General features: G+C 53.2%; 1 protein-coding gene and 1 long non-coding RNA gene across 8 annotated transcripts; one reads left to right on the forward strand and one right to left on the reverse strand.

Moving 5' to 3' along the window:
• LOC140710662 (uncharacterized) lies at window positions 1-23939 on the reverse strand. 7 transcript variants are annotated; one of them, XR_012091763.1, is made up of 3 exons: window positions 23443-23939; window positions 17753-22537; window positions 1-379 (listed from the first exon to the last, which is right to left on the reverse strand). It is a non-coding gene; the product is annotated as an uncharacterized lncRNA (long non-coding RNA). The 7 variants fall into 7 exon arrangements; XR_012091760.1 differs by having other exon boundaries at window positions 17753-19106; window positions 20913-23939; XR_012091762.1 differs by having other exon boundaries at window positions 17753-18575; window positions 18948-23939.
• ZFHX2 (zinc finger homeobox 2) lies at window positions 1342-15114 on the forward strand. The gene is given in 10 exon segments (XM_007990901.3): window positions 1342-3358; window positions 3360-3528; window positions 3729-4246; window positions 5094-5334; window positions 6578-6652; window positions 7017-7075; window positions 9006-9206; window positions 9818-9944; window positions 10106-13579; window positions 13841-15114. Coding segments are annotated over 10 exon segments (7716 nt in total). The 5' UTR covers window positions 1342-1486; the 3' UTR covers window positions 14821-15114.
• Window positions 23940-24528: the final 589 nt, after the last annotated feature.

The raw sequence follows: 24528 nt of genomic DNA on the forward strand, positions 1-24528 counted from the left end.
TTTTGCCTGTATTGTGTCCAAGGGACAGTCTAGCTGGGTGGAGAAGTCTAGACCACAACTTTGGGGTTTACTCAGTGCCCCATCAGTTTCACCATCTTGCAGCTGTGTGATCCTCAGTAGCTCACTTAACCTCTCTGTTTCTTGGATGCCCCATCTGTAAAATAAGGTTGCCGTGAGAGTAAATGAGATGATTAATATAAAGCATTTAACAGTGCCAGGACCATGGTATAAGTACCTTCATAACTATTAGTAATATTATTACTATTACTTATTATTTGTTACCTCTTTCGGGAGGAAGAGGAGGCAACAGACTAGTTGTTATCTTTCAGCTGACCAGAGAAGCTCCCATCTGTTCCACATGCTGTGACCAGAGATGGATCTGGAAGGCATTGGAGAGAAGCATGGTGCCTGCATGCCAGGGGAAATCAATTATGCCCTATCTCTGGCAAGACTTAGGGAATTTACCTCGTCAGGGTATGGAAAATCTGAGGGTCTTTCCTAGAATTCTGCCATTCAAAAGACACTGACTGTGGCAGGCATTGTTTTCTGTGCTAAAGATAGAGCAAGAACTAAAGCCTCCATTCTGACTGCTAGATGGAGAGAAAATATACTGTAGCGGGCAGTAGTGGAAGTGGGAGGCCAGTGTGGTGTCTGTTGTGTTAGTCCAGGAAAGAGATAATAATGGCCTGCCATCTGTGCTGCCCGGATTTCAGCGGGCCCCAGGATGGTGTTAGTGAAGGAGATAAATGGAGGGACTGACATGTTTTAGAGGTTGCTGTTGAATTGGATATGTCCAGTGGGTGAGGGCAAGATAAAACTTTGGGTTTTTAGCCTAAGCAACTGGATAAATGTTGGTACCAACTTCTGAAATAGGAAAGATGGGGAGGAGCAGGTTCAGGGGATAAATAAAGAGTTCTAGGCTGGGCGCAGTGGCTCACACCTATAATCCCAGCACTTTGAGAGGCCGAAGCAGGCGGATCACTTGAGGTCAGGAGTTAGAGACCAGCCTGACCAACATGGAGAAACCCTGTCTCTACTAAAACTACAAAATTAGTCAGGTGTGGTGGCGCATGCCTATAATCCCAGCTACTTAGGAGGCTGAGGCAGGAGAATCGCTTGAACCCGGGAGGCGGAGGTTGCGGTGAGCCGAGATTGCGCCATTGCACCCCAGCCTGGGCAACAAGAACAAAACTCCATCTCAAAAAAAAAAAAAAATTAATTAATAAAATAAAATAAAATAAATAAAATGAAGAGTACTGATATTCGACATATTACATTTTGAAGCCTATTAGACACTAAGTGAAATTTCAGGTTAGCAAAGTGGTGTCTAAGTCTGGTGTTCAGGGAAGAGGATGGGACAGGAGTATCCAGAGATCTAGCTGCCCAGCTGGGGTCTCTGCAGCCTCACAGCACTGCTCTCTCCTTGTCTCCCTACAGGGTACTGGTTGTCACGCTGACATGAGCCCCCGGCACTCCTCCGTCTACCATGGCCACCCTTAACTCAGCCTCTACCACTGGTACCACCCCCTCCCCTGGGCACAATGGCCCATCCCCGCCTTTGGACACCTCCTCCTCCAGCATCCCCTCTGATCCTGTCACCAAAGATCCCCCTGCTGCCCCCTCCACCTCTGAGAACATGAGGTCCTCAGAGCCAGGGGGACAGCCCCTGGAGTCAGGCTGTGGCTTCGTCCCACCAAAGGAGATTGGGGAGCCCCAGGAAGGGTCTGACTGTGGTCACTTCCCACCAAATGACCCAGGGGTGGAAAAGGACAAGGAGCAGGAGGAGGAAGAAGAAGGGCTCCCTCCCATGGACCTGAGCAACCACTTATTCTTCACAGCTGGAGGTGAGGCCTACCTAGTGGCCAGGCTGTCCCTACCAGGTGGCAGTGAACTCCTGTTACCAAAGGGCTTCCCCTGGGGTGAGGTGGGCATCAAGGAAGAGCCCAGTCTTCCCTTCCTTGCCTACCCACCCCCCTCACACCTCACTGCCCTTCACATCCAACATGGCTTTGACCCAATCCAAGGCTTTAGCTCTTCTAACCAAATTCTGTCCCATGATACCTCAGCACCATCTCCGGCTGCCTGTGAGGAAAGGCATGGAGCTTTCTGGAGCTATCAGCTGGCTCCAAATCCACCCGGAGATCCCAAAGATGGCCCCATGGGGAACAGCGGGGTCAACCACGTGGCAGTCTTCTGGCTCTGCCTTCTGTGCCGCCTGGGTTTCAGCAAGCCCCAGGCCTTCATGGGCCACACACAGTCTCATGGGGTGAAGTTAACCCCTGCCCAATATCAGGGCCTGTCAGGTAGCCCAGCTGTGCTCCAGGAGGGGGATGAAGGCTGCAAGGCCCTCATAAGCTTTCTGGAACCAAAACTCCCTGCTCGCCCCTCTTCCGACATACCCCTTGACAACAGCAGCACAGTGAACATGGAGGCGAATGTGGCCCAGACAGAGGATGGCCCCCCTGAGGCAGAAGTCCAGGCCCTTGTCCTCCTGGATGAAGAAGTCATGGCCCTGAGCCCACCCTCTCCATCCACAGCCACCTGGGACCCCAGCCCAACCCAAGCCAAAGAATCGCCAGTAGCAGCAGGCGAGGCAGGGCCAGATTGGTTCCCTGAGGGGCAAGAAGAGGATGGAGGGCTCTGCCCCCCACTCAACCAAAGCTCACCCACCTCCAAGGAGGGGGGCACTCTCCCTGTCCCAGTGGGCTCCCCCGAAGACCCCAGTGACCCACCCCAGCCCTATCGCCTAGCTGATGACTACACCCCAGCCCCTGCAGCCTTCCAGGGCCTCAGCCTGTCTAGCCACATGTCCCTGCTCCACTCACGCAACTCCTGCAAGACACTCAAGTGTCCCAAGTGCAACTGGCACTACAAGTACCAGCAGACCCTGGATGTGCACATGCGAGAGAAGCACCCTGAGAGCAACAGTCACTGCAGCTACTGCAGTGCTGGGGGCGCCCATCCCCGCCTTGCTCGTGGAGAGAGCTACAACTGTGGCTACAAACCCTACCGCTGCGATGTCTGCAACTACTCTACCACCACCAAAGGCAACCTCAGCATCCATATGCAGTCTGACAAGCACCTGGCCAACCTGCAGGGCTTCCAGGCGGGCCCTGGTGGGCAGGGAAGTCCACCAGAGGCATCACTCACACCCTCCGCGGGAGACAAAGAGCCTAAGACCAAATCATCCTGGCAGTGCAAGGTGTGCAGCTACGAGACGAACATCTCCCGCAACCTGCGCATCCATATGACCTCTGAGAAGCACATGCAGAATGTCCTAATGCTGCACCAGGGGCTGCCGCTGGGCCTGCCACCTGGATTGATGGGGCCAGGCCCTCCTCCCCCACCAGGCGCTACCCCCCACTACCCACCCTGAACTCTTCCAGTACTTTGGGCCCCAGGCCCTAGGGCAGCCTCAGACTCCCTTGCCTGGCCCGGGGCTGAGGCCAGACAAGCCCCTGGAAGCCCAGCTGCTTCTCAATGGTTTCCACCACCTTGGAGCACCTGCCCGCAAGTTCCCCACACCCGGTAAGCTTCTGTGCTTCTTCCCTCTTCTCTCCTCCCCAGGGCCAAACTCTACTCCTTGCTTTCTCCCAAGGACCAACTCCCAACTTAGGTAACCATAAGTCCCTCTGAGCACTATCCTACTCATTAACCCACCTCCCCACATAGTGAACCCACCCTGCCCCATTTCTTTCTTGGGCCACTAATCTGTCTCTGTCCTCTAGCCCCTGGAAGCCTATCCCCTGACGCCCACCTGCCTCCAAGTCAGCTTCTGGGTTCCTCATCCGACAGCCTGCCCACCTCACCACCCCCAGATGATAGCCCGTCCCTGAAGGTGTTTCGCTGCCTAGTGTGCCAGGTCTTCAGCACAGACAACCTGGAGCTGCTGCTCTACCACTGCAGCATAGGCCGGAGCCTCCCGGAAGCTGAATGGAAGGAGGTGGCTGGTGACACCCACCGCTGCAAGCTTTGCTGCTATGGCACCCAGCTCAAGGCCAACTTCCAACTCCACCTCAAGACTGACAAACATGCTCAGAAGTACCAGCTGGCAGCCCACCTGCGGGAGGGGGGTGGGGCCATGGGCACCCCTTCCCCAGTGTCCCTGGGAGATGGGGCTCCTTATGGGTCTGTCTCTCCGCTGCACCTGCGCTGCAACATCTGTGACTTTGAGTCCAACAGCAAGGAGAAGATGCAGCTGCATGCCAGGGGTGCAGCCCACGAAGAAAACAGCCAAATATATAAGGTGAGGCTGGGTCAGAAAGGGCCATCGGAAGAGGAGAAGGGAATGGGGATGGAGGGAGGAGATGCAGAATAAGAAAGTGATAGGAAAACCCTGGGTGACAAATGGAGAAAAAGGAAAGTATGCACCACGTAACAAAGTATGTACCAGGGTAACAAAGTGACAGATATGGAGAAAGAGACCAAAGAAGAGTAGACTCTGACAAGTGAAACAGACTTTATTCAGCTCTTCTAGTGTTTGGCCCTGAGGGAGGGGTGGTGTCAGCTCAGTTTGTCATGTCACCAGAGGTTCAAGAGGATGGAACCAGACTCCATTTGCATGCTGGGAGGGAGTCCAGGAGTGGTAGGAGAAAGAGAAAGGGTTGGGGAGAGCAAGCAATAATAAGTAGGTGGTCATAGGAGGGAAAGGGGGGTGGGTTCAGGAGGAGGAAGTGAGGGGTGGGAAGGGGGCTGCTGCTAGTCAGTCTCCCTTAGGGGAGGCAAGAAGTCCCCTGAGGCTACATGTGGTGCCTCACGCCTGTAGTCCTGGCACTTTGGGAGGCTGCGGCAGGAGAATCACTTGAAGTCAGGAGTTCGAGATCAGCCTGGCCAACATGGTGAACCCTCATCTCTACTAAAAATACAACAATTAGCCGGGTGTGGTGCCCATGCCTGTAATCCCAGCTACTTGGGAGGATGAGGCATGAGAATCACTGAACCCGGGAGGCAGAGGGTGCAGTGAGCAGAGATTGTGCCATTGCATTCCAGCCTGGGCAACAGGGCAAGACTCTCGGGGGGAAAAAAAAAAGAAAGTCCCCTGAGATCTGGCATGTCCCTTCTGGGTCTCAGCCAGCCTCTTCCCATGATTCTAGTTTCTGCTGGAAATGGAGGGAGCAGAGGCAGGGGCAGAGCTGGGGCTATACCACTGCCTGTTGTGTGCGTGGGAGACACCCTCCCGCTTGGCTGTGCTGCAACACCTGCGCGCACCTGCCCACCGTGATGCCCAGGCCCAGAGGCGTCTGCAGCTGCTACAGAATGGCCCAGCTGCTGAGGAAGGACTCACAGCTCTTCAGAGCATCCTAAGCTTCAGCCACGGGCAGCTCCGGACTCCCGGTGAGGAAGAGGGGACTGGAGAATAAGAGCTGGGCAGGGAGGGCAGCAGGATGTGGGGAGCACAGGGGCTGCGGAATTAGGGATACAAGGAAGTTTGAGAAGTGGGCCTGTGGGCCACCTATAGCAAACGGGAAGAAGCTGTGAAGGGATAGACAGAATGAGCATGTCAGGCACCGTGGAGGCTACCTTGAGTAGAAGGGCAAAGAAGGGCAGCGGCTTTGCTGGGAGGGGGTGAAGAGGAACCACCTAGTGATTCTGAGTAGTGACTAGTGTCCTAGTAATGCTGAAGGGTGGCAGGCTGGAGCTGGGCAGGAAGGAGAGATAACCTGTTTTGTGCTGGGCCAGCGCTTCTTGGAAGGAGATAGGAGCCGCGGGCATGATCCAAAGGCAGCAGGGATGAGAACAGGCCCCTGACAAGCTTCCCAGCCTCTTCCTGTCTCCTAGGAGGTCTTCAGCCCTAGGGCTGGGCTTAGAGTCACCCTTAGGCAGTTGAGGTTGTACCAGCAGAGGCATTGATCCACAGGGTGCAGGAGAAGAGCCTGGAAGGGGCTGCCAGAGGTGGACATGGGCATCAGGCTTTGTAGAGCCAGTGGTGGGCAAGGGCGAGGGCATGGGCAGCAGGAGCCAGGAACACGCAGCATTGACTGGTGCTAATTGAATTGCCAATATGCTGGCTGGAGTTAAGTGCCGGAGGGGCCCAGATCAATAGCTAACGATCCTGGCGCAGGGCTGAATGGAGTTAAGGAACTTTAACACTTTAATTAGGCTGCCACCGAAAATAAATTCCTACACATCTGTCAATTCTTACTTGAGTGGTAATCTCCTCTTCCAGCTAGACCTGCCACTTCCTGCTCACTGCAGCAGCTGCTTCCATTCAACTGAGGCTTCCTTCTTCAGTGCCCCTCCCACTACATTTCTGGGGCTTCCCACTTCCTGGGTCAGTTAAGACAGGGAGCTGAGTTTGGTCTTGTTTCTGCTGTCTACTGCTGGACTTCTATAAAAGGATAGGAGCTGGACTCTCATAAAATGATCTCTTAGGCCCTACCAGTTCTAATACTGTAATTTTCCCTCTGTCTTCTGTGTGGATGTTTCTTGTTGGCTTTTCATACTCTCCTGCCTGCTGATTGATCCATCCATGTTCTCCTTCATTGACTGGCTGCTTGTCCTGCTTCCTCTGCCCTATGTCCTCCATTCCCTGATGCCACAACACCTCTTTAAGCTGACTCTCCCCCATCCTACACAGGGAAGGCTCCTGTCACCCCCTTAGCTGAGCCACCCACCCCTGAGAAAGATGCCCAGAACAAGACAGAACAATTGGGTGAGTTGTTCTTCTGGTCTGTTTTCCCTCCCTTCCCCCCAGTACCTCCTACATTCTGAGATGCTCGTGGGACCTTGCAGTAATCCAGGAGCCCAGCAATGTCTGTGCTCAAGGACCAAAACTGATTAAAGGGCTCATCAGGGGGAAGGGAGGCTGAGTCACAAGAGGCTAGGCACTTCTGCCCTTTTTGAGAACTCAGACCTGACCATCCTACTGACCCAGAGTCAGCCCTTGCCAAGCCTCACCTATCTACTGAGTTTCCTGCCCTTTCCCTAGTGCCCAACTCCCTACCCTGGAAGCTGTCTGCTACAAATCATCTTGAGGGCTGTCAGGGTTCCTTAATCTCCTCTTCTTTCATCCTCAGCTTCAGAAGAGACAGAAAACAAGACTGGCCCTTCCAGAGACAGTGCCAACCAGACCACGGTCAGAATTGGGGTAACTGGGAAGAGCTGAAGTGGGGGCCTGGCTTTACTGAGATCTGCTCATATTCTAAAGGCAGACCTAATTTTGTCATGCTTTGACTTATTTCACTCAGAATAGCACAGTTAAGAAATTCCACCCAGGTCCAGTTCCACATGTTCAGCACTTTGAGGGGCAGAGCTGGCCCAGCAGGGTCAAGCACAGAGGGAGATGATAGGAGGGGGACAGCAGGAACTTGAGGGAAGATGAATAAAGGAATTGTGCTGAGAGTAGGAAAGAGTGGGGGTACATGCTGGAAGGAGGGGAGGAAAGCAGTAAAGAAATGAAAAGAGAAAGGCAAAAGCAAACAACCAGCTACTGCCTAGCTCTTTATCCCTCCGGAGCAGAAAGACAACAAGACACCAGTGTTCCTACCCTACAAAACGCCCTGAGCCTGGATGGAACTGTCCTGGCACCCCCTTCCTAAGGGTAGAGGCACCAACCAAATGATTCACGCTGACAGCATGTGCCACAAATCTCTAAATCCCCAGGACTCAGACCTAGGCAGCACCCAGGAATGGCAGCTCTGTGGCCTGAAAGTTGGTTCTGAGGGGATTCCCAGCCTCAGGTTTGAGATGCCATCCTGTGCCTCACAGCTCTCCAAACTGGACTGCAATATGTAACATTTATTGTTATTGCAATACGCAGTGTTACTGCATTACTGCAAGCTGAAGTAATGCCTTATGTCCTCAGCGTCTTTTCTTCCTAACTCCAGCTCCCATCAACAGACCTCTTCCAGATGTCTGCTCCAGGGGCTAGGCGCATTAAGATGAGCATCCAGATCCCCTTCCTTTATGGTCATCCACTCCCTGACACACAGGCCTGTGCCACTGGCGCCAGCCTGGATGCAGGCTGGGCAGGTCTGGCAGTCAGGTGATGGTGGAGCCTCTGGCAGCCTCACACTTCTGGAAGTGTGGCTAAGAATGTGCTGAGAGGGCCGGGCCAGAATTTTCCTGGGCCACTGGGGAAGCTGTGGTGTTTATTCACATTAGGAAAAAGAAGAAGGAAAAAGAAAGATGGAAAATAAGGTGGGAGCTGCTGAGCCTGAGGGAGGATGAGCTGGCTTCTGAGCAGACAGGTAGGGCCCCTCTTCAGGTGACAGTTCACAGAGGCAGAGTGGGCAGGGACAAGGAGCATCTGGGTCCAGAAAATGCCCAGAGGAAATGGAACCATTTCACAGAGAAGACACAGGCAGGATAGGATAGGTAAGAAAAGAAAACTAAACCCAAGGTGGGGGCAGTAGGTACAGAGCCATCTGTTAGCTGGAGAGTTGAGGCAGGCAGCAAAGACTGGGAAAGACACACCAAGGAAAGGCAGAGAAGTCGGGATGGTGGAAGAGGGCCAAAGAAGAAGTACAAGGTAGCGGCCTAAGCTAGGCCTTTGTCCCAGTCCAAGGGAAAGTGGGGAGGAGCCAGCTCTCAGGACAGTGGCTGGAGGCTGGGTCTGCTGTAATGCTTTCCTATCTGGCTAGTTCCTCTTAAATTAGGAGTGAGAGGCCAAGCGTGGTGGCTCATGCCTATAATCCCAGCACTTTGGGAAGCCAAGACGAGTAGATCACCTGGGGTCAGGAGTTCAAGACCAGCCTGGCCAATGTGGCAAAACCCTGTCTCTACTAAAAAAATACAAAAATTAGCTGGGCATGGTGGCACACGCCTGTAATCCCAGCTGCTCGGGAGGCTAAGGGCAGGAGAATTGCTTGAACCTGGAAGGCGGATGTTGCAGTGAGCCGAGACCACGCCACTGCACTCTGGCCTGGGTGACAGAGCCATACTCCATCTCGGAAAAAAAAAAAAAAAAAACCGGAGTAGGTGCCAGTGCTGCATCCAAAGGACTATGTGATGGTGGACCCTATCCTTCCCTGACACTTCCTCCACTGCCCATATGTACCCTCCAGGTATACTGCTGTCCATACTGCAGCTTCCTGAGCCCAGAGTCCAGCCAGGTGAGGGCTCATACACTCTCCCAGCACGCGGTGCAGCCCAAGTACAGATGCCCACTGTGCCAGGAACAGCTGGTGGGCCGGCCTGCCCTGCACTTCCACCTTAGCCACCTTCACAACGTGGTGCCCGAGTGCGTTGAGAAGCTGCTGCTTGTAGTGAGTACAGGCTGGGTGAGGATGGTCCAACGAGGCCTTATTATGGCTATGCAGGAGGGGAGGAAGAGGCAGGGGTATTCAGGCAAGTGCGTGTGTTGGGGGCACGGAACATTCAGGCAAGTGCATGTGTTGGCTGGCTGCGGATGGTCTGACAAGGTCTTGTTAGGGCCGTCCAGGAGGGGAGGAAGAGGCAGGAGTGTTCAGGCAAGTGCATGTGTTGGTGACAAAGGTAGCATTTCATGGGTTTGAAGTTGGATTTTAGAGAGGGAGACTCAGAACTGAGCTTGTCTAGCTGCCTCTACTCAGAGATGAGAAAACTTGGCTTCTGTTTCACTTCCATTAAGTCCTGAGAAGAGTTGCTGAACAGCAGGCACCAGCCTGCCAGAACGATGACTTCCGGCTTGGGGAAAGAAGCCAGATAAGAGAGGCAGCAGCCCAGGCTCTCTCATCTGTAGCAAAAGCAGCAATTAGGTGGGAGGTTTGTCCAGACAGGAGGCTGGATCTGTGGAAAGGGATCTCGGCACAGGTACAGGTGTAGGGCAGATGGGTCAGGAGTGGCGTAGGGGCAGTGGCGGGTAGTGGTGAAGCCACTAGGCTTTTTCCCATTGCAGGCTACAACTGTAGAAATGACATTTACAACCAAAGTGCTGTCTGGACCCACATTAAGCCCTCTGGACGATGGCCAAGAACCCCCAACTCATGGGCCAGAGCCTACACCCAGCAGAGACCAGACAGCAGGTAGGGAATGGAACAGCAAACCTCCCAAGGTACCAGGAAAGGGGACTCCGTGAGCCATCTGAAGATGACTGAGGCCAAGGTCAACTGCCCTGGTATTGAGTGGGTGGGGTCTGGCTTAAACGAAGTTCCCTGCTTATTGTACCTTCTTCTCTCTCCCCTAGAAGGCCCTAACCTGACCCCAGAAGCCAGTCCAGATCCTCTTCCTGAGCCTCCCTTGGCCTCAGTTGAGGCCCCAGACAAACCCTCGGGAAGTCCTGGTCAACCCCCTTCTCCAGCCCCATCTCCAGTCTCTCAGCCTGATGCGCAAGCTGAAGACATAGCTCCTCCGCCTACCATGGCTGAGGAGGAAGAGGGGACCACTGGGGAGCTCCGCTCTGCAGAGCCAGCTCCAGCTGACTCTCGCCACCCTCTGACCTATCGGAAAACCACCAACTTTGCCCTGGACAAGTTTCTGGACCCTGCCCGGCCCTATAAGTGCACTGTGTGTAAGGAGTCCTTCACCCAGAAGAATATTCTATTGGTTCATTATAATTCTGTCTCCCACCTGCATAAGATGAAGAAGGCTGCCATTGACCCCTCTGCCCCTGCCCGGGGAGAGGCTGGTGCCCCACCTACCACCACTGCTGCCACAGACAAGCCCTTTAAGTGCACAGTCTGCCGAGTCTCCTACAACCAGAGCTCCACCCTGGAGATCCACATGCGGTCAGTTCTGCATCAGACTCGCTCTCGGGGAACCAAGACTGATTCCAAGATTGAAGGGCCAGAACGCAGCCAAGAAGAGCCCAAGGAAGGCGAGACAGAGGGGGAGGTGGGCACTGAGAAGAAGGGCCCTGACCCCAGTGGCTTCATATCTGGATTGCCTTTCCTGTCCCCTCCCCCACCTCCCTTGGACCTGCATCGATTCCCAGCCCCTCTCTTCACCCCACCAGTCCTGCCCCCCTTCCCTCTGGTGCCCGAATCACTGCTTAAGCTCCAGCAGCAGCAGCTGCTCCTGCCCTTCTACCTCCATGATCTCAAGGTGGGGCCCAAGCTGACACTAGCTGGGCCTGCACCTGTGCTGTCCCTGCCAGCCGCCGCCCCTCCTCCTCCACCCCCACCTCCCAAGGCTGAGCTGGCTGAGCAGGAGTGGGAGCGGCCCCCCATGGCCAAAGAGGGCAATGAGGCAGGGCCTTCCTCACCCCCCCACCCACTGCCCAACGAGGCTGCCCGCACTGCAGCCAAAGCCCTTCTAGAAAACTTTGGCTTTGAGCTGGTGATCCAGTACAATGAAGGGAAGCAAGCTGCGCCCCCTCCCCCCACCCCACCCCCACCTGAGACCCTCGGGGGTGGGGACAAGCTGACCTGTGGGGCCTGTGGGAAACTCTTCTCCAATATGCTTATCCTCAAGACACATGAGGAACATGTCCACCGCCGCTTTCTGCCCTTTGAAGCCCTGAGCCGTTATGCTGCTCAGTTTCGAAAGAGCTATGACAGCCTATACCCGCCCCTTGCAGAGCCCCCCAAACCTCCTGATGGGTCTCTGGATTCACCTGCTCCCCATCTGGGCCCACCCTTCCTGGTCCCAGAGCCTGAGGCAGGGGGGACCCGTGCCCCTGAAGAGCGAAGTCAAGCAGGGGGACACTGGCCCATAGAGGAGGAAGAAAGCTCCAGAGGGAATCTTCCTCCCCTGGTGCCTGCCGGCCGCCGGTTCTCCAGAACCAAGTTCACAGAGTTCCAGACCCAAGCCCTGCAGTCTTTCTTTGAGACTAGTGCCTACCCCAAAGACGGAGAGGTGGAGCGACTCGCAAGTCTGCTGGGTCTCGCTAGCCGTGTGGTGGTGGTGTGGTTCCAGAACGCCCGCCAGAAAGCACGCAAAAATGCCTGTGAGGGTGGGTCCATGCCAACCGGAGGAGGCACTGGGGGAGCCTCCGGCTGCAGGCGTTGCCACGCCACTTTCTCCTGTGTTTTTGAGTTGGTGCGCCACCTCAAGAAGTGCTATGATGACCAGACCCCTGAAGAGGAGGAGGAAGAGGCAGAGAGAGGGGAAGAGGAGGAAGAGGTGGAAGAAGAAGTAGAGGAGGAACAGGGCCTTGAACCCCCTGCAGGGCCTGAGGGTCCATTACCAGAGCCTCCAGATGGGGAGGAGCTGAGCCAAGCAGAGGCAACAAAGGCAGGAGGCAAAGAGTCTGAAGAGAAGGCTACTCCATCACCTTCCCCAGCCCACACCTGTGACCAGTGTGCCATTTCTTTCTCCAGTCAGGACCTCCTGACCAGTCACCGCCGACTACATTTCCTGCCATCTCTGCAGCCCAGTGCTCCTCCCCAACTCCTAGATCTGCCCTTGCTGGTGTTTGGGGAAAGAAACCCCCTGGTGGCAGCCACCTCACCAATGCCAGGGCCACCTCTCAAACGGAAGCATGAGGACGGCAGCTTGTCCCCGACAGGCAGTGAAGCAGGGGGAGGAGGGGAGGGCGAGCCCCCCAGGGACAAGCGCCTGCGTACCACCATCTTGCCTGAGCAGCTTGAGATCCTGTACCGTTGGTACATGCAGGATTCCAACCCAACACGCAAGATGCTCGACTGCATCTCCGAGGAGGTGGGGCTCAAAAAGCGAGTGGTACAGGTCTGGTTCCAGAATACCAGGGCCCGGGAGAGGAAAGGCCAGTTTCGAAGCACCCCTGGGGGAGTGCCTAGTCCAGCAGTGAAACCGCCTGCCACAGCCACCCCTGCATCCTTGCCCAAGTTCAACCTCTTATTAGGCAAGGTAGATGATGGCACTGGAAGGGAGGCCCCAAAGAGGGAAGCACCTGCTTTTCCCTACCCCACTGCCACCCTTGCTTCTGGGCCCCTGCCTTTCCTACCACCTGGGAAAGAGGCCACCACCCCAACACCAGAGCCACCTCTACCTCTCCTACCTCCCCCTCCACCCAGTGAGGAAGAGGGCCCGGAGGAACCACCTAAAGCTTCTCCAGAGAGTGAGGCTTGCAGTCTGTCTGCAGGAGATCTGAGTGATTCATCTGCTTCCAGCCTAGCTGAACCAGAATCCCCTGGGGCTGGAGGGACCAGTGGGGGACCTGGAGGTGGGACTGGTGTTCCAGACGGAATGGGGCAGCGGCGCTACAGGACCCAGATGAGCAGCCTGCAGCTGAAGATCATGAAAGCCTGCTATGAAGCTTACCGCACCCCTACCATGCAGGAGTGTGAGGTTCTGGGAGAGGAGATTGGGCTGCCCAAGAGAGTCATCCAGGTCTGGTTCCAGAATGCTCGTGCCAAGGAAAAGAAGGCCAAACTACAGGGGGCAGCCGCTGGGAGCACTGGAGGCAGCAGTGAGGGCCCCTTAGCAGCCCAGCGCACTGACTGCCCCTATTGTGATGTCAAGTATGATTTCTATGTCTCCTGCCGAGGCCATCTCTTTTCCCGTCAGCACCTGGCCAAGCTCAAGGAGGCAGTCCGAGCCCAGCTGAAGAGTGAAAGCAAGTGCTACGACTTGGCCCCGGCATCTGAGGCTCCCCCAGCTCCCAAGGCCCCACCTGCGACCACACCTGCCTCCATGCCCCTCGGGGCTGCCCCAACCTTGCCTCGCCTGGCCCCGGTCCTCTTGTCTGGTCCAGCTCTGGCTCAGCCCCCGCTGGGCAACTTAGCTCCTTTCAATTCAGGTGAGTAGGGAGGCTGGGAGGAGCTGGACTTCAGAGAACATCCCCCTCTAATGACATGTCCTTCCTTTTCCTTCCTTATTCTTCCCATGTCCAATCTCCTGTGGCCCTCCTTTGCGTCAGGCTCTTGGGGGAAAGAAGGGAGGGAAGGGGCATGGAAATCCGGTGCTGGGAATGGGTGTGTGTGGCTCGAGGTGGCCTATGGCAGAAAGAATGATGGGACAGGAGATGGCTAATCCTTCATCCTTCCTTTCATCTTCCTAGGCCCAGCAGCCTCCTCAGGCCTCCTCAGCCTCGCCACTTCGGTCCTACCTACCACCACAGTGGTCCAGACTGCTGGCCCAGGCCGCCCCTTACCTCAGAGACCCGTGCCCGACCAAACCAACACCTCCACAGCAGGCACCAGTGACCCTGTCCCAGGCCCTCCTACTGAGCCCTTGGGGGACAAGGTCTCCGGTGAGCGAAAGCCAGTTGCAGCCCCCACCAGCTCCTCCAATGATGCCCTCAAGAACCTCAAAGCATTGAAGACCACTGTCCCAGCCCTGTTAGGGGGTCAGTTCCTGCCCTTTCCATTGCCCCCTACTGGGGGAGCAGCACCACCAGCTGTCTTTGGTCCCCAGCTACAGGGGGCCTACTTCCAACAGCTCTACGGCATGAAGAAGGGGCTATTTCCCATGAACCCCGTGATACCTCAGACCCTCATTGGGCTGCTACCGAATGCCCTCCTCCAGCCGCCACCCCAGCCCCCTGAGCCCACAGTCACAGCACCTCCAAAGCCTCCTGAACTGCCCACTCCAGGGGAGGGGGAGGCTGGTGAGGTTGATGAGCTGCTGACAGGCAGCACTGGCATCTCCACCGTGGATGTAACTCATCGCTACCTTTGCCGCCAGTGCAAGATGGCATTTGACGGGGAGGCCCCAGCTACTGCCCACCAGAGATCCTTCTGCTTCTTTGGGCGGGGCTCTGGGGGCTCCATGCCACCCCCATTGCGGGTGCCCATCTGCACCTACCACTGCCTGGCATGTGAGGTGCTGCTGAGTGGGCGTGAAGCCCTGGCCTCCCACCTGCGCTCCTCGGCCCACAGGCGCAAGGCAGCCCCACCTCAAGGGGGCCCACCCATCTCCATCACCAACGCCGCCACTGCTGCCTCGGCTGCTGTGGCTTTTGCCAAAGAGGAAGCAAGATTACCTCACACGGACTCCAACCCAAAAACTACTACTACCTCTACACTTCTAGCTTTATAAACAGATAAACCAAGATGGGGAAGAGGGGAGGGCCTCAGGGTTCCCTCTTGTACCCCAAGGGGTGTTTGGTGGGAGCTCAAATCCCTCACCCCACCCCCTGGCCCCGCCCACCTCACGGGAACTATTCAGTTCCCACCCTCAGTGGGCACCACACACCCCACCTCCAGCAGAGTCCTGCCTCCTCCCAATCCCCACAGACACACACACTGATCCTCATCCTCAGCTCCTTGCAGATGTAGCCCTTGCCCATCTTCACAGACACATACACCCATCTTGGCACCCTAATTATTCATACATGTCTGCCTACCACACACAAAATATATCCTTGGTTCTATCTTCCTTTTCCTCATTGAATTCCCAGCTCCCCATCCCCATAAATGCATACACATACATGCACACACACACGTTATCCCATGATGTTCCACTGAGAAAACACCAAAAAATTTTGAAAAAGAAGATAAAAAGAAGAAAAAGAAGAAACGAAAAAGAAAGCCCAAGGCCGAGAAGGGGGAAGGAAAACAAACTTGCCACCCCCTCTTCTCCTTCCTAACCCTTTGTCTAGAGCACCATACTGCTCACAAACTCTTTCCAAATGCTCAGTTGGCTCCTAAAGTTGGAGCCTGGGATGGGCAGGGAGCCCACAAAACTCTAACCAAACTGGAGGCTGGCATGGGAGAAGTGCTTCTGGTTCACTCTCCCTACCCTCTCCCTCCTAACCCTCTTCTTGCCTGACAGGGGAGCCCCTGCGGCCTGGACTCTAGGGGATGCTGCCACCAGAAACCCCTCTGCCAATCCCTACCCTGCACCCTGGGAACTGCAGTAACTTATTCTCAAAGGCTTTAAACACAGAGATCCTCTCAGCAGCCGTGGGCCTGCCCCTTGTCCTAGCCCTGCCACATAAGGGTCCAGCCTCCAGGGACAGGCACTGCCCACCAATGGCAAATCCAAAGTTATTTAAAAAAAAAAAAAAAAAACTGAAACACAACCAAAAAAACGAGAGCGAGACAGTGTGTGCACACGCACACAAAAGAGAGAAATGGAGACCAGAGGAATGAACTAAAGAAAAACATAAACTTGGAAAATACAGAAAAAAAAAAAAACTCTCCCATCAAACAAGTGTTTTTTTCCTATTTGTGTCACTCCCTACTCCCTGTCCCACCCCTACCCCCGGGTTTAAGGGTTTCTTTAAACCACCTCATCTTTGGAAGATCAAACAGCTTTAGTTCCTTGCTACGGGTCTGGTGGTCCTCGAAGGACTGAAGTCAGTGCAACCTTCCCCTGGCTATGCCCAGTCTCAGAGGTGGGAGCTGGCAATATAGGGAGAAGAGCCTGAACTCTGGGGAGAGACATGTCCCAGTTCCCTGACTTGGATATTTATTAGGACAGGTAATAGCCCTTCATTTCCAGCTATGAGTTAGAAAAGTCAGTGTCATCAGTGTCACCAAAAGTATCTTGGCAGTCCCAGGAAGAAAGGGGTGAGGGGTGTATTTAGTTTCTGAATCTGAGATCTGCCTTTCTTTCATCTCCTACCTTTTCCTTGCATTTACTTTTTTCACAAACTCCTAATCCTATTGCCCTCCCTAGAGGCCCACCTTTGCTGGATCCCTTGTTCCCTTCCCCCCAATCTCCTTTTCTTCCCCCTTGTCCTCTGCCCTTGCTCCTGCTCCCTCCAGTCCAGCCCAGCCCAGCTCCTCCATTAAGCAGCAGCTGTTGGAGGCATTCCCAAGGGAGTCAGGATCCATCCATGACACTCAGGGGGGTCTAGAGCTGATAGGAATTGAGGGGATGGGGTGGGCAAGGAGATGACTGAAGCACAGGTCAATCTTTGATAGGGTGTTATCACCAAGGGAACCAACAGAACCTAGAAGAATGTTCCCTACCCCTAAGCAAATGGTTTCTATAGTCATCAGGTGATCATTCTGGCAATCCTAAAGCCCAGCTAGTATGGGGTAGAGAAGTCCATGTTTTCTTTTAGCAAAGAAAAGTCTGCAAAATTCCCATGTCCTCCAGATAGTTTTTCCTACTACTCTTGTACCTAAGACCACTTCTCTTTCAAGGTGTTCTCCTTCCATCCTCTCTCCCCTTCAGACTGTTGCTTTATCATTATCCATTTCATATTCTCATACAAATTCGCCCAGCCCTGGGATTTAGGTTTTCTGCTCTATCAGTCACATCACTCTGTGAACATGTTAATACTGAAGCAGCGTCTTACATGTGGACAGGATGGGAGGGGAGAGAAAATTCAGCTCAGTCAGTAGCCCCCATATATTCCGTGAGTCTCACTTCCTCTCCCATTCACTTCTAAAATACTCCAACTCTAACAAACTAGGGGTGGGGTGGAGTTAGTTTTCTAACTAACAGCAAATTAGGCGGAATTAGTTTTGTAATTCCACCCCAATTTCTGATACCAAAAATGCCAGTCACAAATCTAGGCAACAGGAGAGAAACTGGCCACCTGGGTCTTGCGCTCACTGCCACCTTTCTTTCCCTGCCTCTCTGGTACTCCTCCCTCCCTGTCCTTTTCTCTCTCCTGTTGAAATTCTGTGTATAAAACTATTTTCTTAGCAGCATGTATCTGAGGAAAGAAGATTTTCCACTTGTGCTTTCTGGGAATGTGACTTGTGTATAAAAGTTGGAAACCAAAAACAACTTAGAACAAAAACGAGAAAAAGGAAACGTTTTAAAGAAATCATCGACAAACACCTGGCATGGAATGGTTAGAGGTGTGGTGTCCTGTATGTTAAGAATTTACAGCCAGGGTAGGTTGGCTTTAGTTTGAACTATGAGTGTTTTCACCAAGAGTTGACGTAACCAGAAATCCCCCGTCCTCTTGTCACGCAACATGTTTTTTTTACACCCAATACCCTGGCCTGGCAATACCGTGTGCAGCCCCAACAGCACATATGAGCTGATGCTAAGTCACTGTACTTACCTGGAGCCCTGGAATTTGGGGGGCAAAAGAGCTCGGCTGACTCTGCTGACTTAGGTCAATTAACATGCTTCCTGAGGGGGCACCATTCCACGTTCCCAGTGGCTGGAAGCATTCCTCCCCAGCCCCTTTCTCAGACCAGAAGTCCTTAGCGGCAGCACTCCTGCTCCAGAGAGCAATACACAGTGGGCATTCTGGTGGACAGAAGGCTGAGTCAGCACAATCCTTTGCAGGATCCTAGAGGTTAATGTCAAGTCACCAGAATTAAATCATGGCACTTCTCTTGTGGAGTAACAGGCTTAACTCAACCATTTGGCACAATAACACCTATTTTACGGTACCTCCCCCACCCCCACCCTAGGGCTTCTAACATACACTCGTCCTTAAAGAGGCACCCAAATTGAGCTCTGCCCTACTTAACGACCAGGGTCAGACCGAGAGGCAGGGGGTGAAAGTGATCTTGGCTATTTTTGCTCTAAACCAGAGTCTGTGTGAGGATGGCGTAAGGTGTCCAATCCTCAACTAGGAGCAAAAACATTGCTAGAAGAATATGAGAAAATCTGAAGCCTTAATGGCCAAACAGGACAGAGTTTGCAACAGAACCACATAAAGAAATCTGTTTCTATCCCACCCCTCTAGCCCTGGAGTATACTTACACAAGCATGCTTAAGAACCAAGCAAGCCTTTTATTCCAGGCATAATAGCACCCATCTGCTTAATTCTTTGTACTTGTTTCTTAACCACTTTCAGGGCTTATAACCACTTTCAGATCACGGATTCTCCAAATCTCCACCACCGTGATCTGTTTTAAGACAGTCATTCATCCCTGGAAAGATACGTAAATCTGAAATACAGAGCTCCATGTATATTACTATACCAGTGAAACAAACACACCCTCAGAAACAGCAGCAGACCCCAGCAGAGGGGGCTACAGAGAAACACACCAGTGCCAGCAAGGATGGGGCCCCATGGGCATATGTATAAGTACAAGGGACATACCCCAAGACCTATGACCTATACTCCCATAAGCAGAAACACCCTCCAACACATGCTAATTTTCCTCACACAAAAGTAGGTAGAAAAAAACTTATAAACACAGAAAGTGAGAGGAAAAAGTAACCAGTAAGAGGAAAAGTGACCAAATGTTGAGTATTAACATATGGGGAGAGGATCTGCTAAGGAGTGTGTAACAACTCACCTGCCAAATCAACTAGCCCTGAAAATGGATGGGCACTGGGCCCATACCCAGCCGTTGCTGGCAGTCAAGAGGTGACGGGGGGATGGCAGTAGCGAGGGCACGTACATGGTTGGGGGGTCCACTCCCCTCCTCACAGTCACAAAAAGCAAACAAAAAACCCTATGGGGAGAGGACCTTAAATTATTCTGGACATCAGGGAAGAGATATGTAGGAGGCAAATTAGGAGGAAACTTTTGGGAAAACTCATGTGATATCACCATGAAACACAGGGTAAACTTTGGCGAATGGCCAGGTATTGGGGGACCATTTCTCTCAGAAGCAACCAGTCAGAAACTTATAAGCCATGAAAGTGTCATTTCTAGAAGACTGAATTGGGAAGAAATGCCTTTATACTGAGAAAGCTCTTGCTACAAGTCCATAGACCCAGCCTCAGGGTCTACAGGATTATAGCTCAGATACATTATAAAAAGATCGGACGAAGGCAAATTTGAGAGAGGACATTTGCAGAAGACCTAGACCATGGCCCACCAAGTTTGGGGAAAGATAGGAAGTAATCATGAAGGCAATTCCTCTTGAGAGAAACTACACATTATGGGAAGAACATAAAATTGCAATTGCGTGACCACCCAGTGATGCTCCTTGATATACAGGACCCAGACAGCCCTCACACAAAGCACAGACAAGGGGTAAATGTCATTATTCTCTGTCAGTAGTCTGAGTATGGTATTTCTTGCAATTCCACAGCCATGGAAAGAAGTCTGGCCAGAAGCTAATGGGGAAGCAGGTTGAGTATAGGTAGACCAGAGCAAGCTGAACCTGTCCAAGAAGAGGGGGAAAGGTGATGCAGCACCTGAGGTTGACTCATAATCCCACCCAACTGCACACATATTCTTACACAAACAATGGCTAAGACATTGCAACCAGTAATCAGCAGGGGCTCAGTACTGTCCCATATCTATAAGTCCTCCCTGATACCAAACCCTGCACTAAGTCTTCTCAATTGGACATGAAGAATGACCCATGCAGTGCTCATTTCCAGATGTCTCCACCAAGTGCTCAAACAACAGCATCCTCTGCCATTTGCTGAGTATCAACAGTAGGCTGAGTTATACTCTGTGGATCCCTACTTCCATTACCCAGAACCCAGGCCTGCCTCCAGGACCCATCTTGTACCTAGCCACAAAATCTACACAATATTGACTTGATCACAGAGAATAATCTCTTGGCAATGTTCCTAAGCTAGTGATTCTCAACGATGAGGTTTCAGAAACCCACGGGCAGCCAGTCATCAGAATCTGGGGGGTGAAGGAAGAGTGAATTTTGAAAGTGTTCCCTAAAGGATTCTTCTGTGGTAACTACTGCCAATGAGGATCACTGTTCTAACAAGTTACATTTGCTGGATTCAACCTCACAATCTCTCCTTTTCCTCCTACTGTTCCCACTCAAAATGCATACACACACCCCACAACACACATATCCCCAAACATGTCAGCATAAAGACATGAGTAAGTTTGGGGAAGACAGATGCAAAAGGCAAGGGAAACCCTGATTGGATCAACCACCCTAAAGGTGACTGCCATCTCTCAGAACAGTGTTTCTCAATGTTTCAAGTGTCCACTTGCAACACAAGTGCTTATGTAAAGTGCATATTCCCAGACCACACCTAAGACCAACTGAATCAGAAACTCCTGAAGAGATTCTATGCCCTCTGAAGTTTGAGAACCACTGACCTAGAGAGCTTAGCACCATATCTGTGACCTGCCCCCATCTTTTCAGCACCCAGGGACCAACCCTGCTACCCTAGGGGCTACCACACCAGGGCTTATCATAACCTCAGATTTGTCGACTTCATCACTCTGACATCACCCCCACCCCCACCGCCAACATACTGGAAATTGACCATGGTCTTCTGCTTACGTTGGCTGTTCTTGAACAGGAGAAAAGATATAAACATTGTCCACTCACCACTTTGGCTGAGTGTCTCCCTGCTTTCTTCTCTGCTGTGGAAAACACCTTGCTTCTTCTGAAGTGGCCATACACTTCCAGAGATGCTGAAATCAGAACTTCCCCAGCCCTGAGCAGCTCAGCCCAGCATGGACTTTACTCCTACCTCTGGGCAGGTCCTATCTCCCAGAGCCACCCAGCCTCCCTTCCACATCACCCACAGTCAAATCTTCCAGAACTGAAGATCTGCCCAGTCATTAGGAAAGCCAAAGCTACTTGAAATTCTTTCAGATTGGGGGCCCAAGGTCTAGTTATGTGAGGGCTAGTCTGTATCACCACAGTTGCTGGGGATTCTCCTCCTAGGGGCCTCCCCCTCTACCAGGGATCATTGCTGATCCCATCTCCCTTCTTGGGGTGGATTTCAAAGATATGGAAATCTATCCAACTCTAACTGGGTGCCTTGCGTATTCTTTCTGGAAGGACAAGACCCTTTGTCTTCCTAACACCTGTCTACCTCTCTAGGCCTAGAGCACCTTTCCATCTTCCTAGGACTATTATTGAATATGGACCTTTTAACAAGGGAGAAAGAACCAGTTCATCTCAACCACAGCTCAGCAAATCACAAGGTACAAGGCAGAATGAAATATGCATAGGTACAAACCACCCCATCACCCAAGAGCAAAGTCTGAGGGTCATTCCTTCCTACTTGCCTTCCAATCTCTTCTTGTGCCATCCTGGTAACAACACAGCTGGTGTCCCTCTCTCCACCTCCTTTAACCCTCCTAGGGTATTATTTTTCTGTTCTTGTTGTCCAAGGATATGTATGGTCTACTGGCCTGGAGCCTTGGGTGTGTCTACAGCCTGTGCTATAGCCTGTCCCTCTGTGCTCGTTTCCTTTCGCATGGTGCTCAAACACTCAGTATGGTACCATCTAAATCCTTTTCTTGGGGGCAGTAAGGGTAGGAGGGAGGTGGATATCTAGTTGGGAGGAAGGCAGAGCTGGGATTGACGAGGGAGTGCTGACTCAGCCCAGTTGTTAAGGGCATCCTCTCATGCCAGTTCCCTACACAGAGCTCCACCCAATGCCTGGCACCGCTATGTGCACAGCCCCCTCTCCCTGACTGCCACCAAGTGCCATCATGAGCATGTTTGGTGGCTTTGGGTTTGCCGCAGTGCCAGGATCTGAGAAACTGTTCACGTGCCAGTGCAGCACTGCCAAACGTGGCGGCATCCAGTTGGTTGGGTGCCAAGCAGTAGGACCCAGGTGGTGATGAAAGATGAAATGGGGATGAGGCGAAGGGAGGGGGAGGAGAGGAAGGTACCGAAGAGGAAAATCAGACACCTCACTTGTTCAAGTGGAGAGTCCAAATGGGATCTGCAGAAAGGTACCCTTCCCATTCTAGAGCCCAGCTCAGCAAGTCAGCCCTTCCCTCCTTCCACCCCAGCAAAAGTGGCATATACAGACCAGGCAAGGGGATTTGGCCATCTTCAGCAGGGAACTGGCTGGGGGCCAGGCAGGACTGCCAGCGCTTTCCATCCTTCTTCCTTGAGGTCTTGGCAATGGTGTGCTTCCTCCTTTGTGTCCTCATGCCACTCTCCGTCTGTTGCTCCACTCCCCATGCCTAAGAGGGAAGGGGAAGGAGGACCTGGCAGGAAAAAAGTCTGGTCTCCCAAACACCCCACCTCCCGAAATGTTTCACCTCCTTCCTTCTCACTCCTGGCACCATTGCCCTCTCAACCAGATTGGCAAGAGGCACTGTCGCCCTCCCCTGTTCCACACAATGCCAGAGCCTGTGCCAGGTGCCATGGGCAGTGCCAGTACCCACCCACCTCACATCTGGTCCCCTTGCTGTCTCCTTCAATACTCTGACAAAGAGCCAGATTGCCAGCCCCAACAAGTTCTCCCTGGGTACGGTGGCACACTCCCTTCTCCCTGGCTCGTAGACTGTTTCTTGGCACTTCCCTGGCTACTCTCTCCACCACTTTACTTTCTCAAGCTGGAAGAGCACTAATCACCTCATACTCCAACCATTTTTCAGAGCTGAGCTTCTAGAGGGACAGCAACGTCAGAAACACATTCCTGCCCCTTCTCCCTGCTTCCTGGATCCCCTAGTCTCCATTGCCCCAGTTCTGGGCACTGGCCTGACAGATGTGATGCCAACAGCTCCCATGTACAAAGCCTTCCTCCCAGAGCACAGGACTCCTGCTGCTGCGCCCTCCACTCGCCTCCTCCCATCTCCGTGGGCACAAGGGTGGCAGCTGCAATGCCAATGCCTGTAAGCAGGCAGCATGAAGCAACTCGTGCCCCCGCCTCTCCCCTCCTTCTTCCACTCCATCCCTCTGTCCTTCTGGTTGGACACTAGATTGGCAACCGCAATGCCAACCCCCACCCATGCCCAGGAGGCTCACATACAGCACACGCTTATGCGTACACGTACAAGTGCGCACATACACATACACACACACACGGCCCCATGAGTGCCAGGCAGCGGTGGCAGACACACAGCAATACACAGTGACTGGTACCCGAGGAGGCAGCCAGATTCAGCACCTGATCCAGCACCCATTTGGGATTGGGTGGGTAGGCGGGCGGGCGGAGGGGTGATGGAGGCAGACGATGGCCCTAGGTTGGCAGCCGATGGAGCTGGGAGAATGGAGGGAACAGATGCTCTTTGCCCAGCCTCCCTCCCTCTCTCTCCCCGAGATCAGTGCCAAGCTGGGGGGATGGGGAGAGGGGAGGATGGGGGAAGGGTGGCATTTGGAGAGCTGGCAGGCGGAGGGAGCTGGGTCCGCCCAGGCTGGGCAGTGCCGGCACTGGCTGCCGCCTCTCCACTCTGCCATCTGTCTCGCTTCTCTCCCCACCCACTTTCCCTCTTTCTCTCTCTCTCCTTCACCCACAGCAAAACGAAAAGAGGAAAACAGGGTCCTCATTCCGCCCGCCCCCAACCTCTCCCAGACCCCCCTCTTTTCCTCCCCACAACTCACCACACCATACCACCACCAAGCCATCTGTGCTCTCCTCCTGGCTCAGTCACCTTCTTTCACTCGCCTTCGCCCTCACACCAGAACGGGTGCAATTTAAAAAATATATATATATATTCATATATACATATATACATACATGCATATATGCATATACACACACACACACACACATATATATATATTTTAGAGCAACTTAAAATAAAAACTCTTTTCTTTGGGAATGTCCTATCCTTCTGAGTCTGGGTCCTCGGTACCAATATTTATGGTAGGCAGAGGGAGGGGACCCCGTCCTCAGCTGGTGCCCATGAATCCCATGCCAGGGAGGAGGGGTGGCTGGGGTGGGGTGGGGGTGGGGTGAGGTGGGTATCGGGAGAGCTCTCTTCTCTCTGCGCCTGTGGTTGTTTCTTTTTTTTCTCTTCTTCTACTTCCGGAGCAGATTCAAATAGATCTAGAGCCTTCCCCACCCCCAGCCCCACAGCCCCAGTTCCCAGGGCCCCTGTGCCCTTCCCTGCTTGCTTTTGATTCCTCGATCACCCTTTCCTTTTTGTGTGTGTGTGTGTATACGTGTGCGTGCGCGCAAGTGTGTTTGCATCCATGGCGGTGGGCACTGTGCCAGCCACCGCACAGCCATCTGCGATGCCTTCTGCAGCCT

This window comes from Chlorocebus sabaeus, chromosome 29 (assembly GCF_047675955.1).
Source record: "Chlorocebus sabaeus isolate Y175 chromosome 29, mChlSab1.0.hap1, whole genome shotgun sequence".
Lineage (NCBI taxonomy): Eukaryota > Metazoa > Chordata > Mammalia > Primates > Cercopithecidae > Chlorocebus > Chlorocebus sabaeus.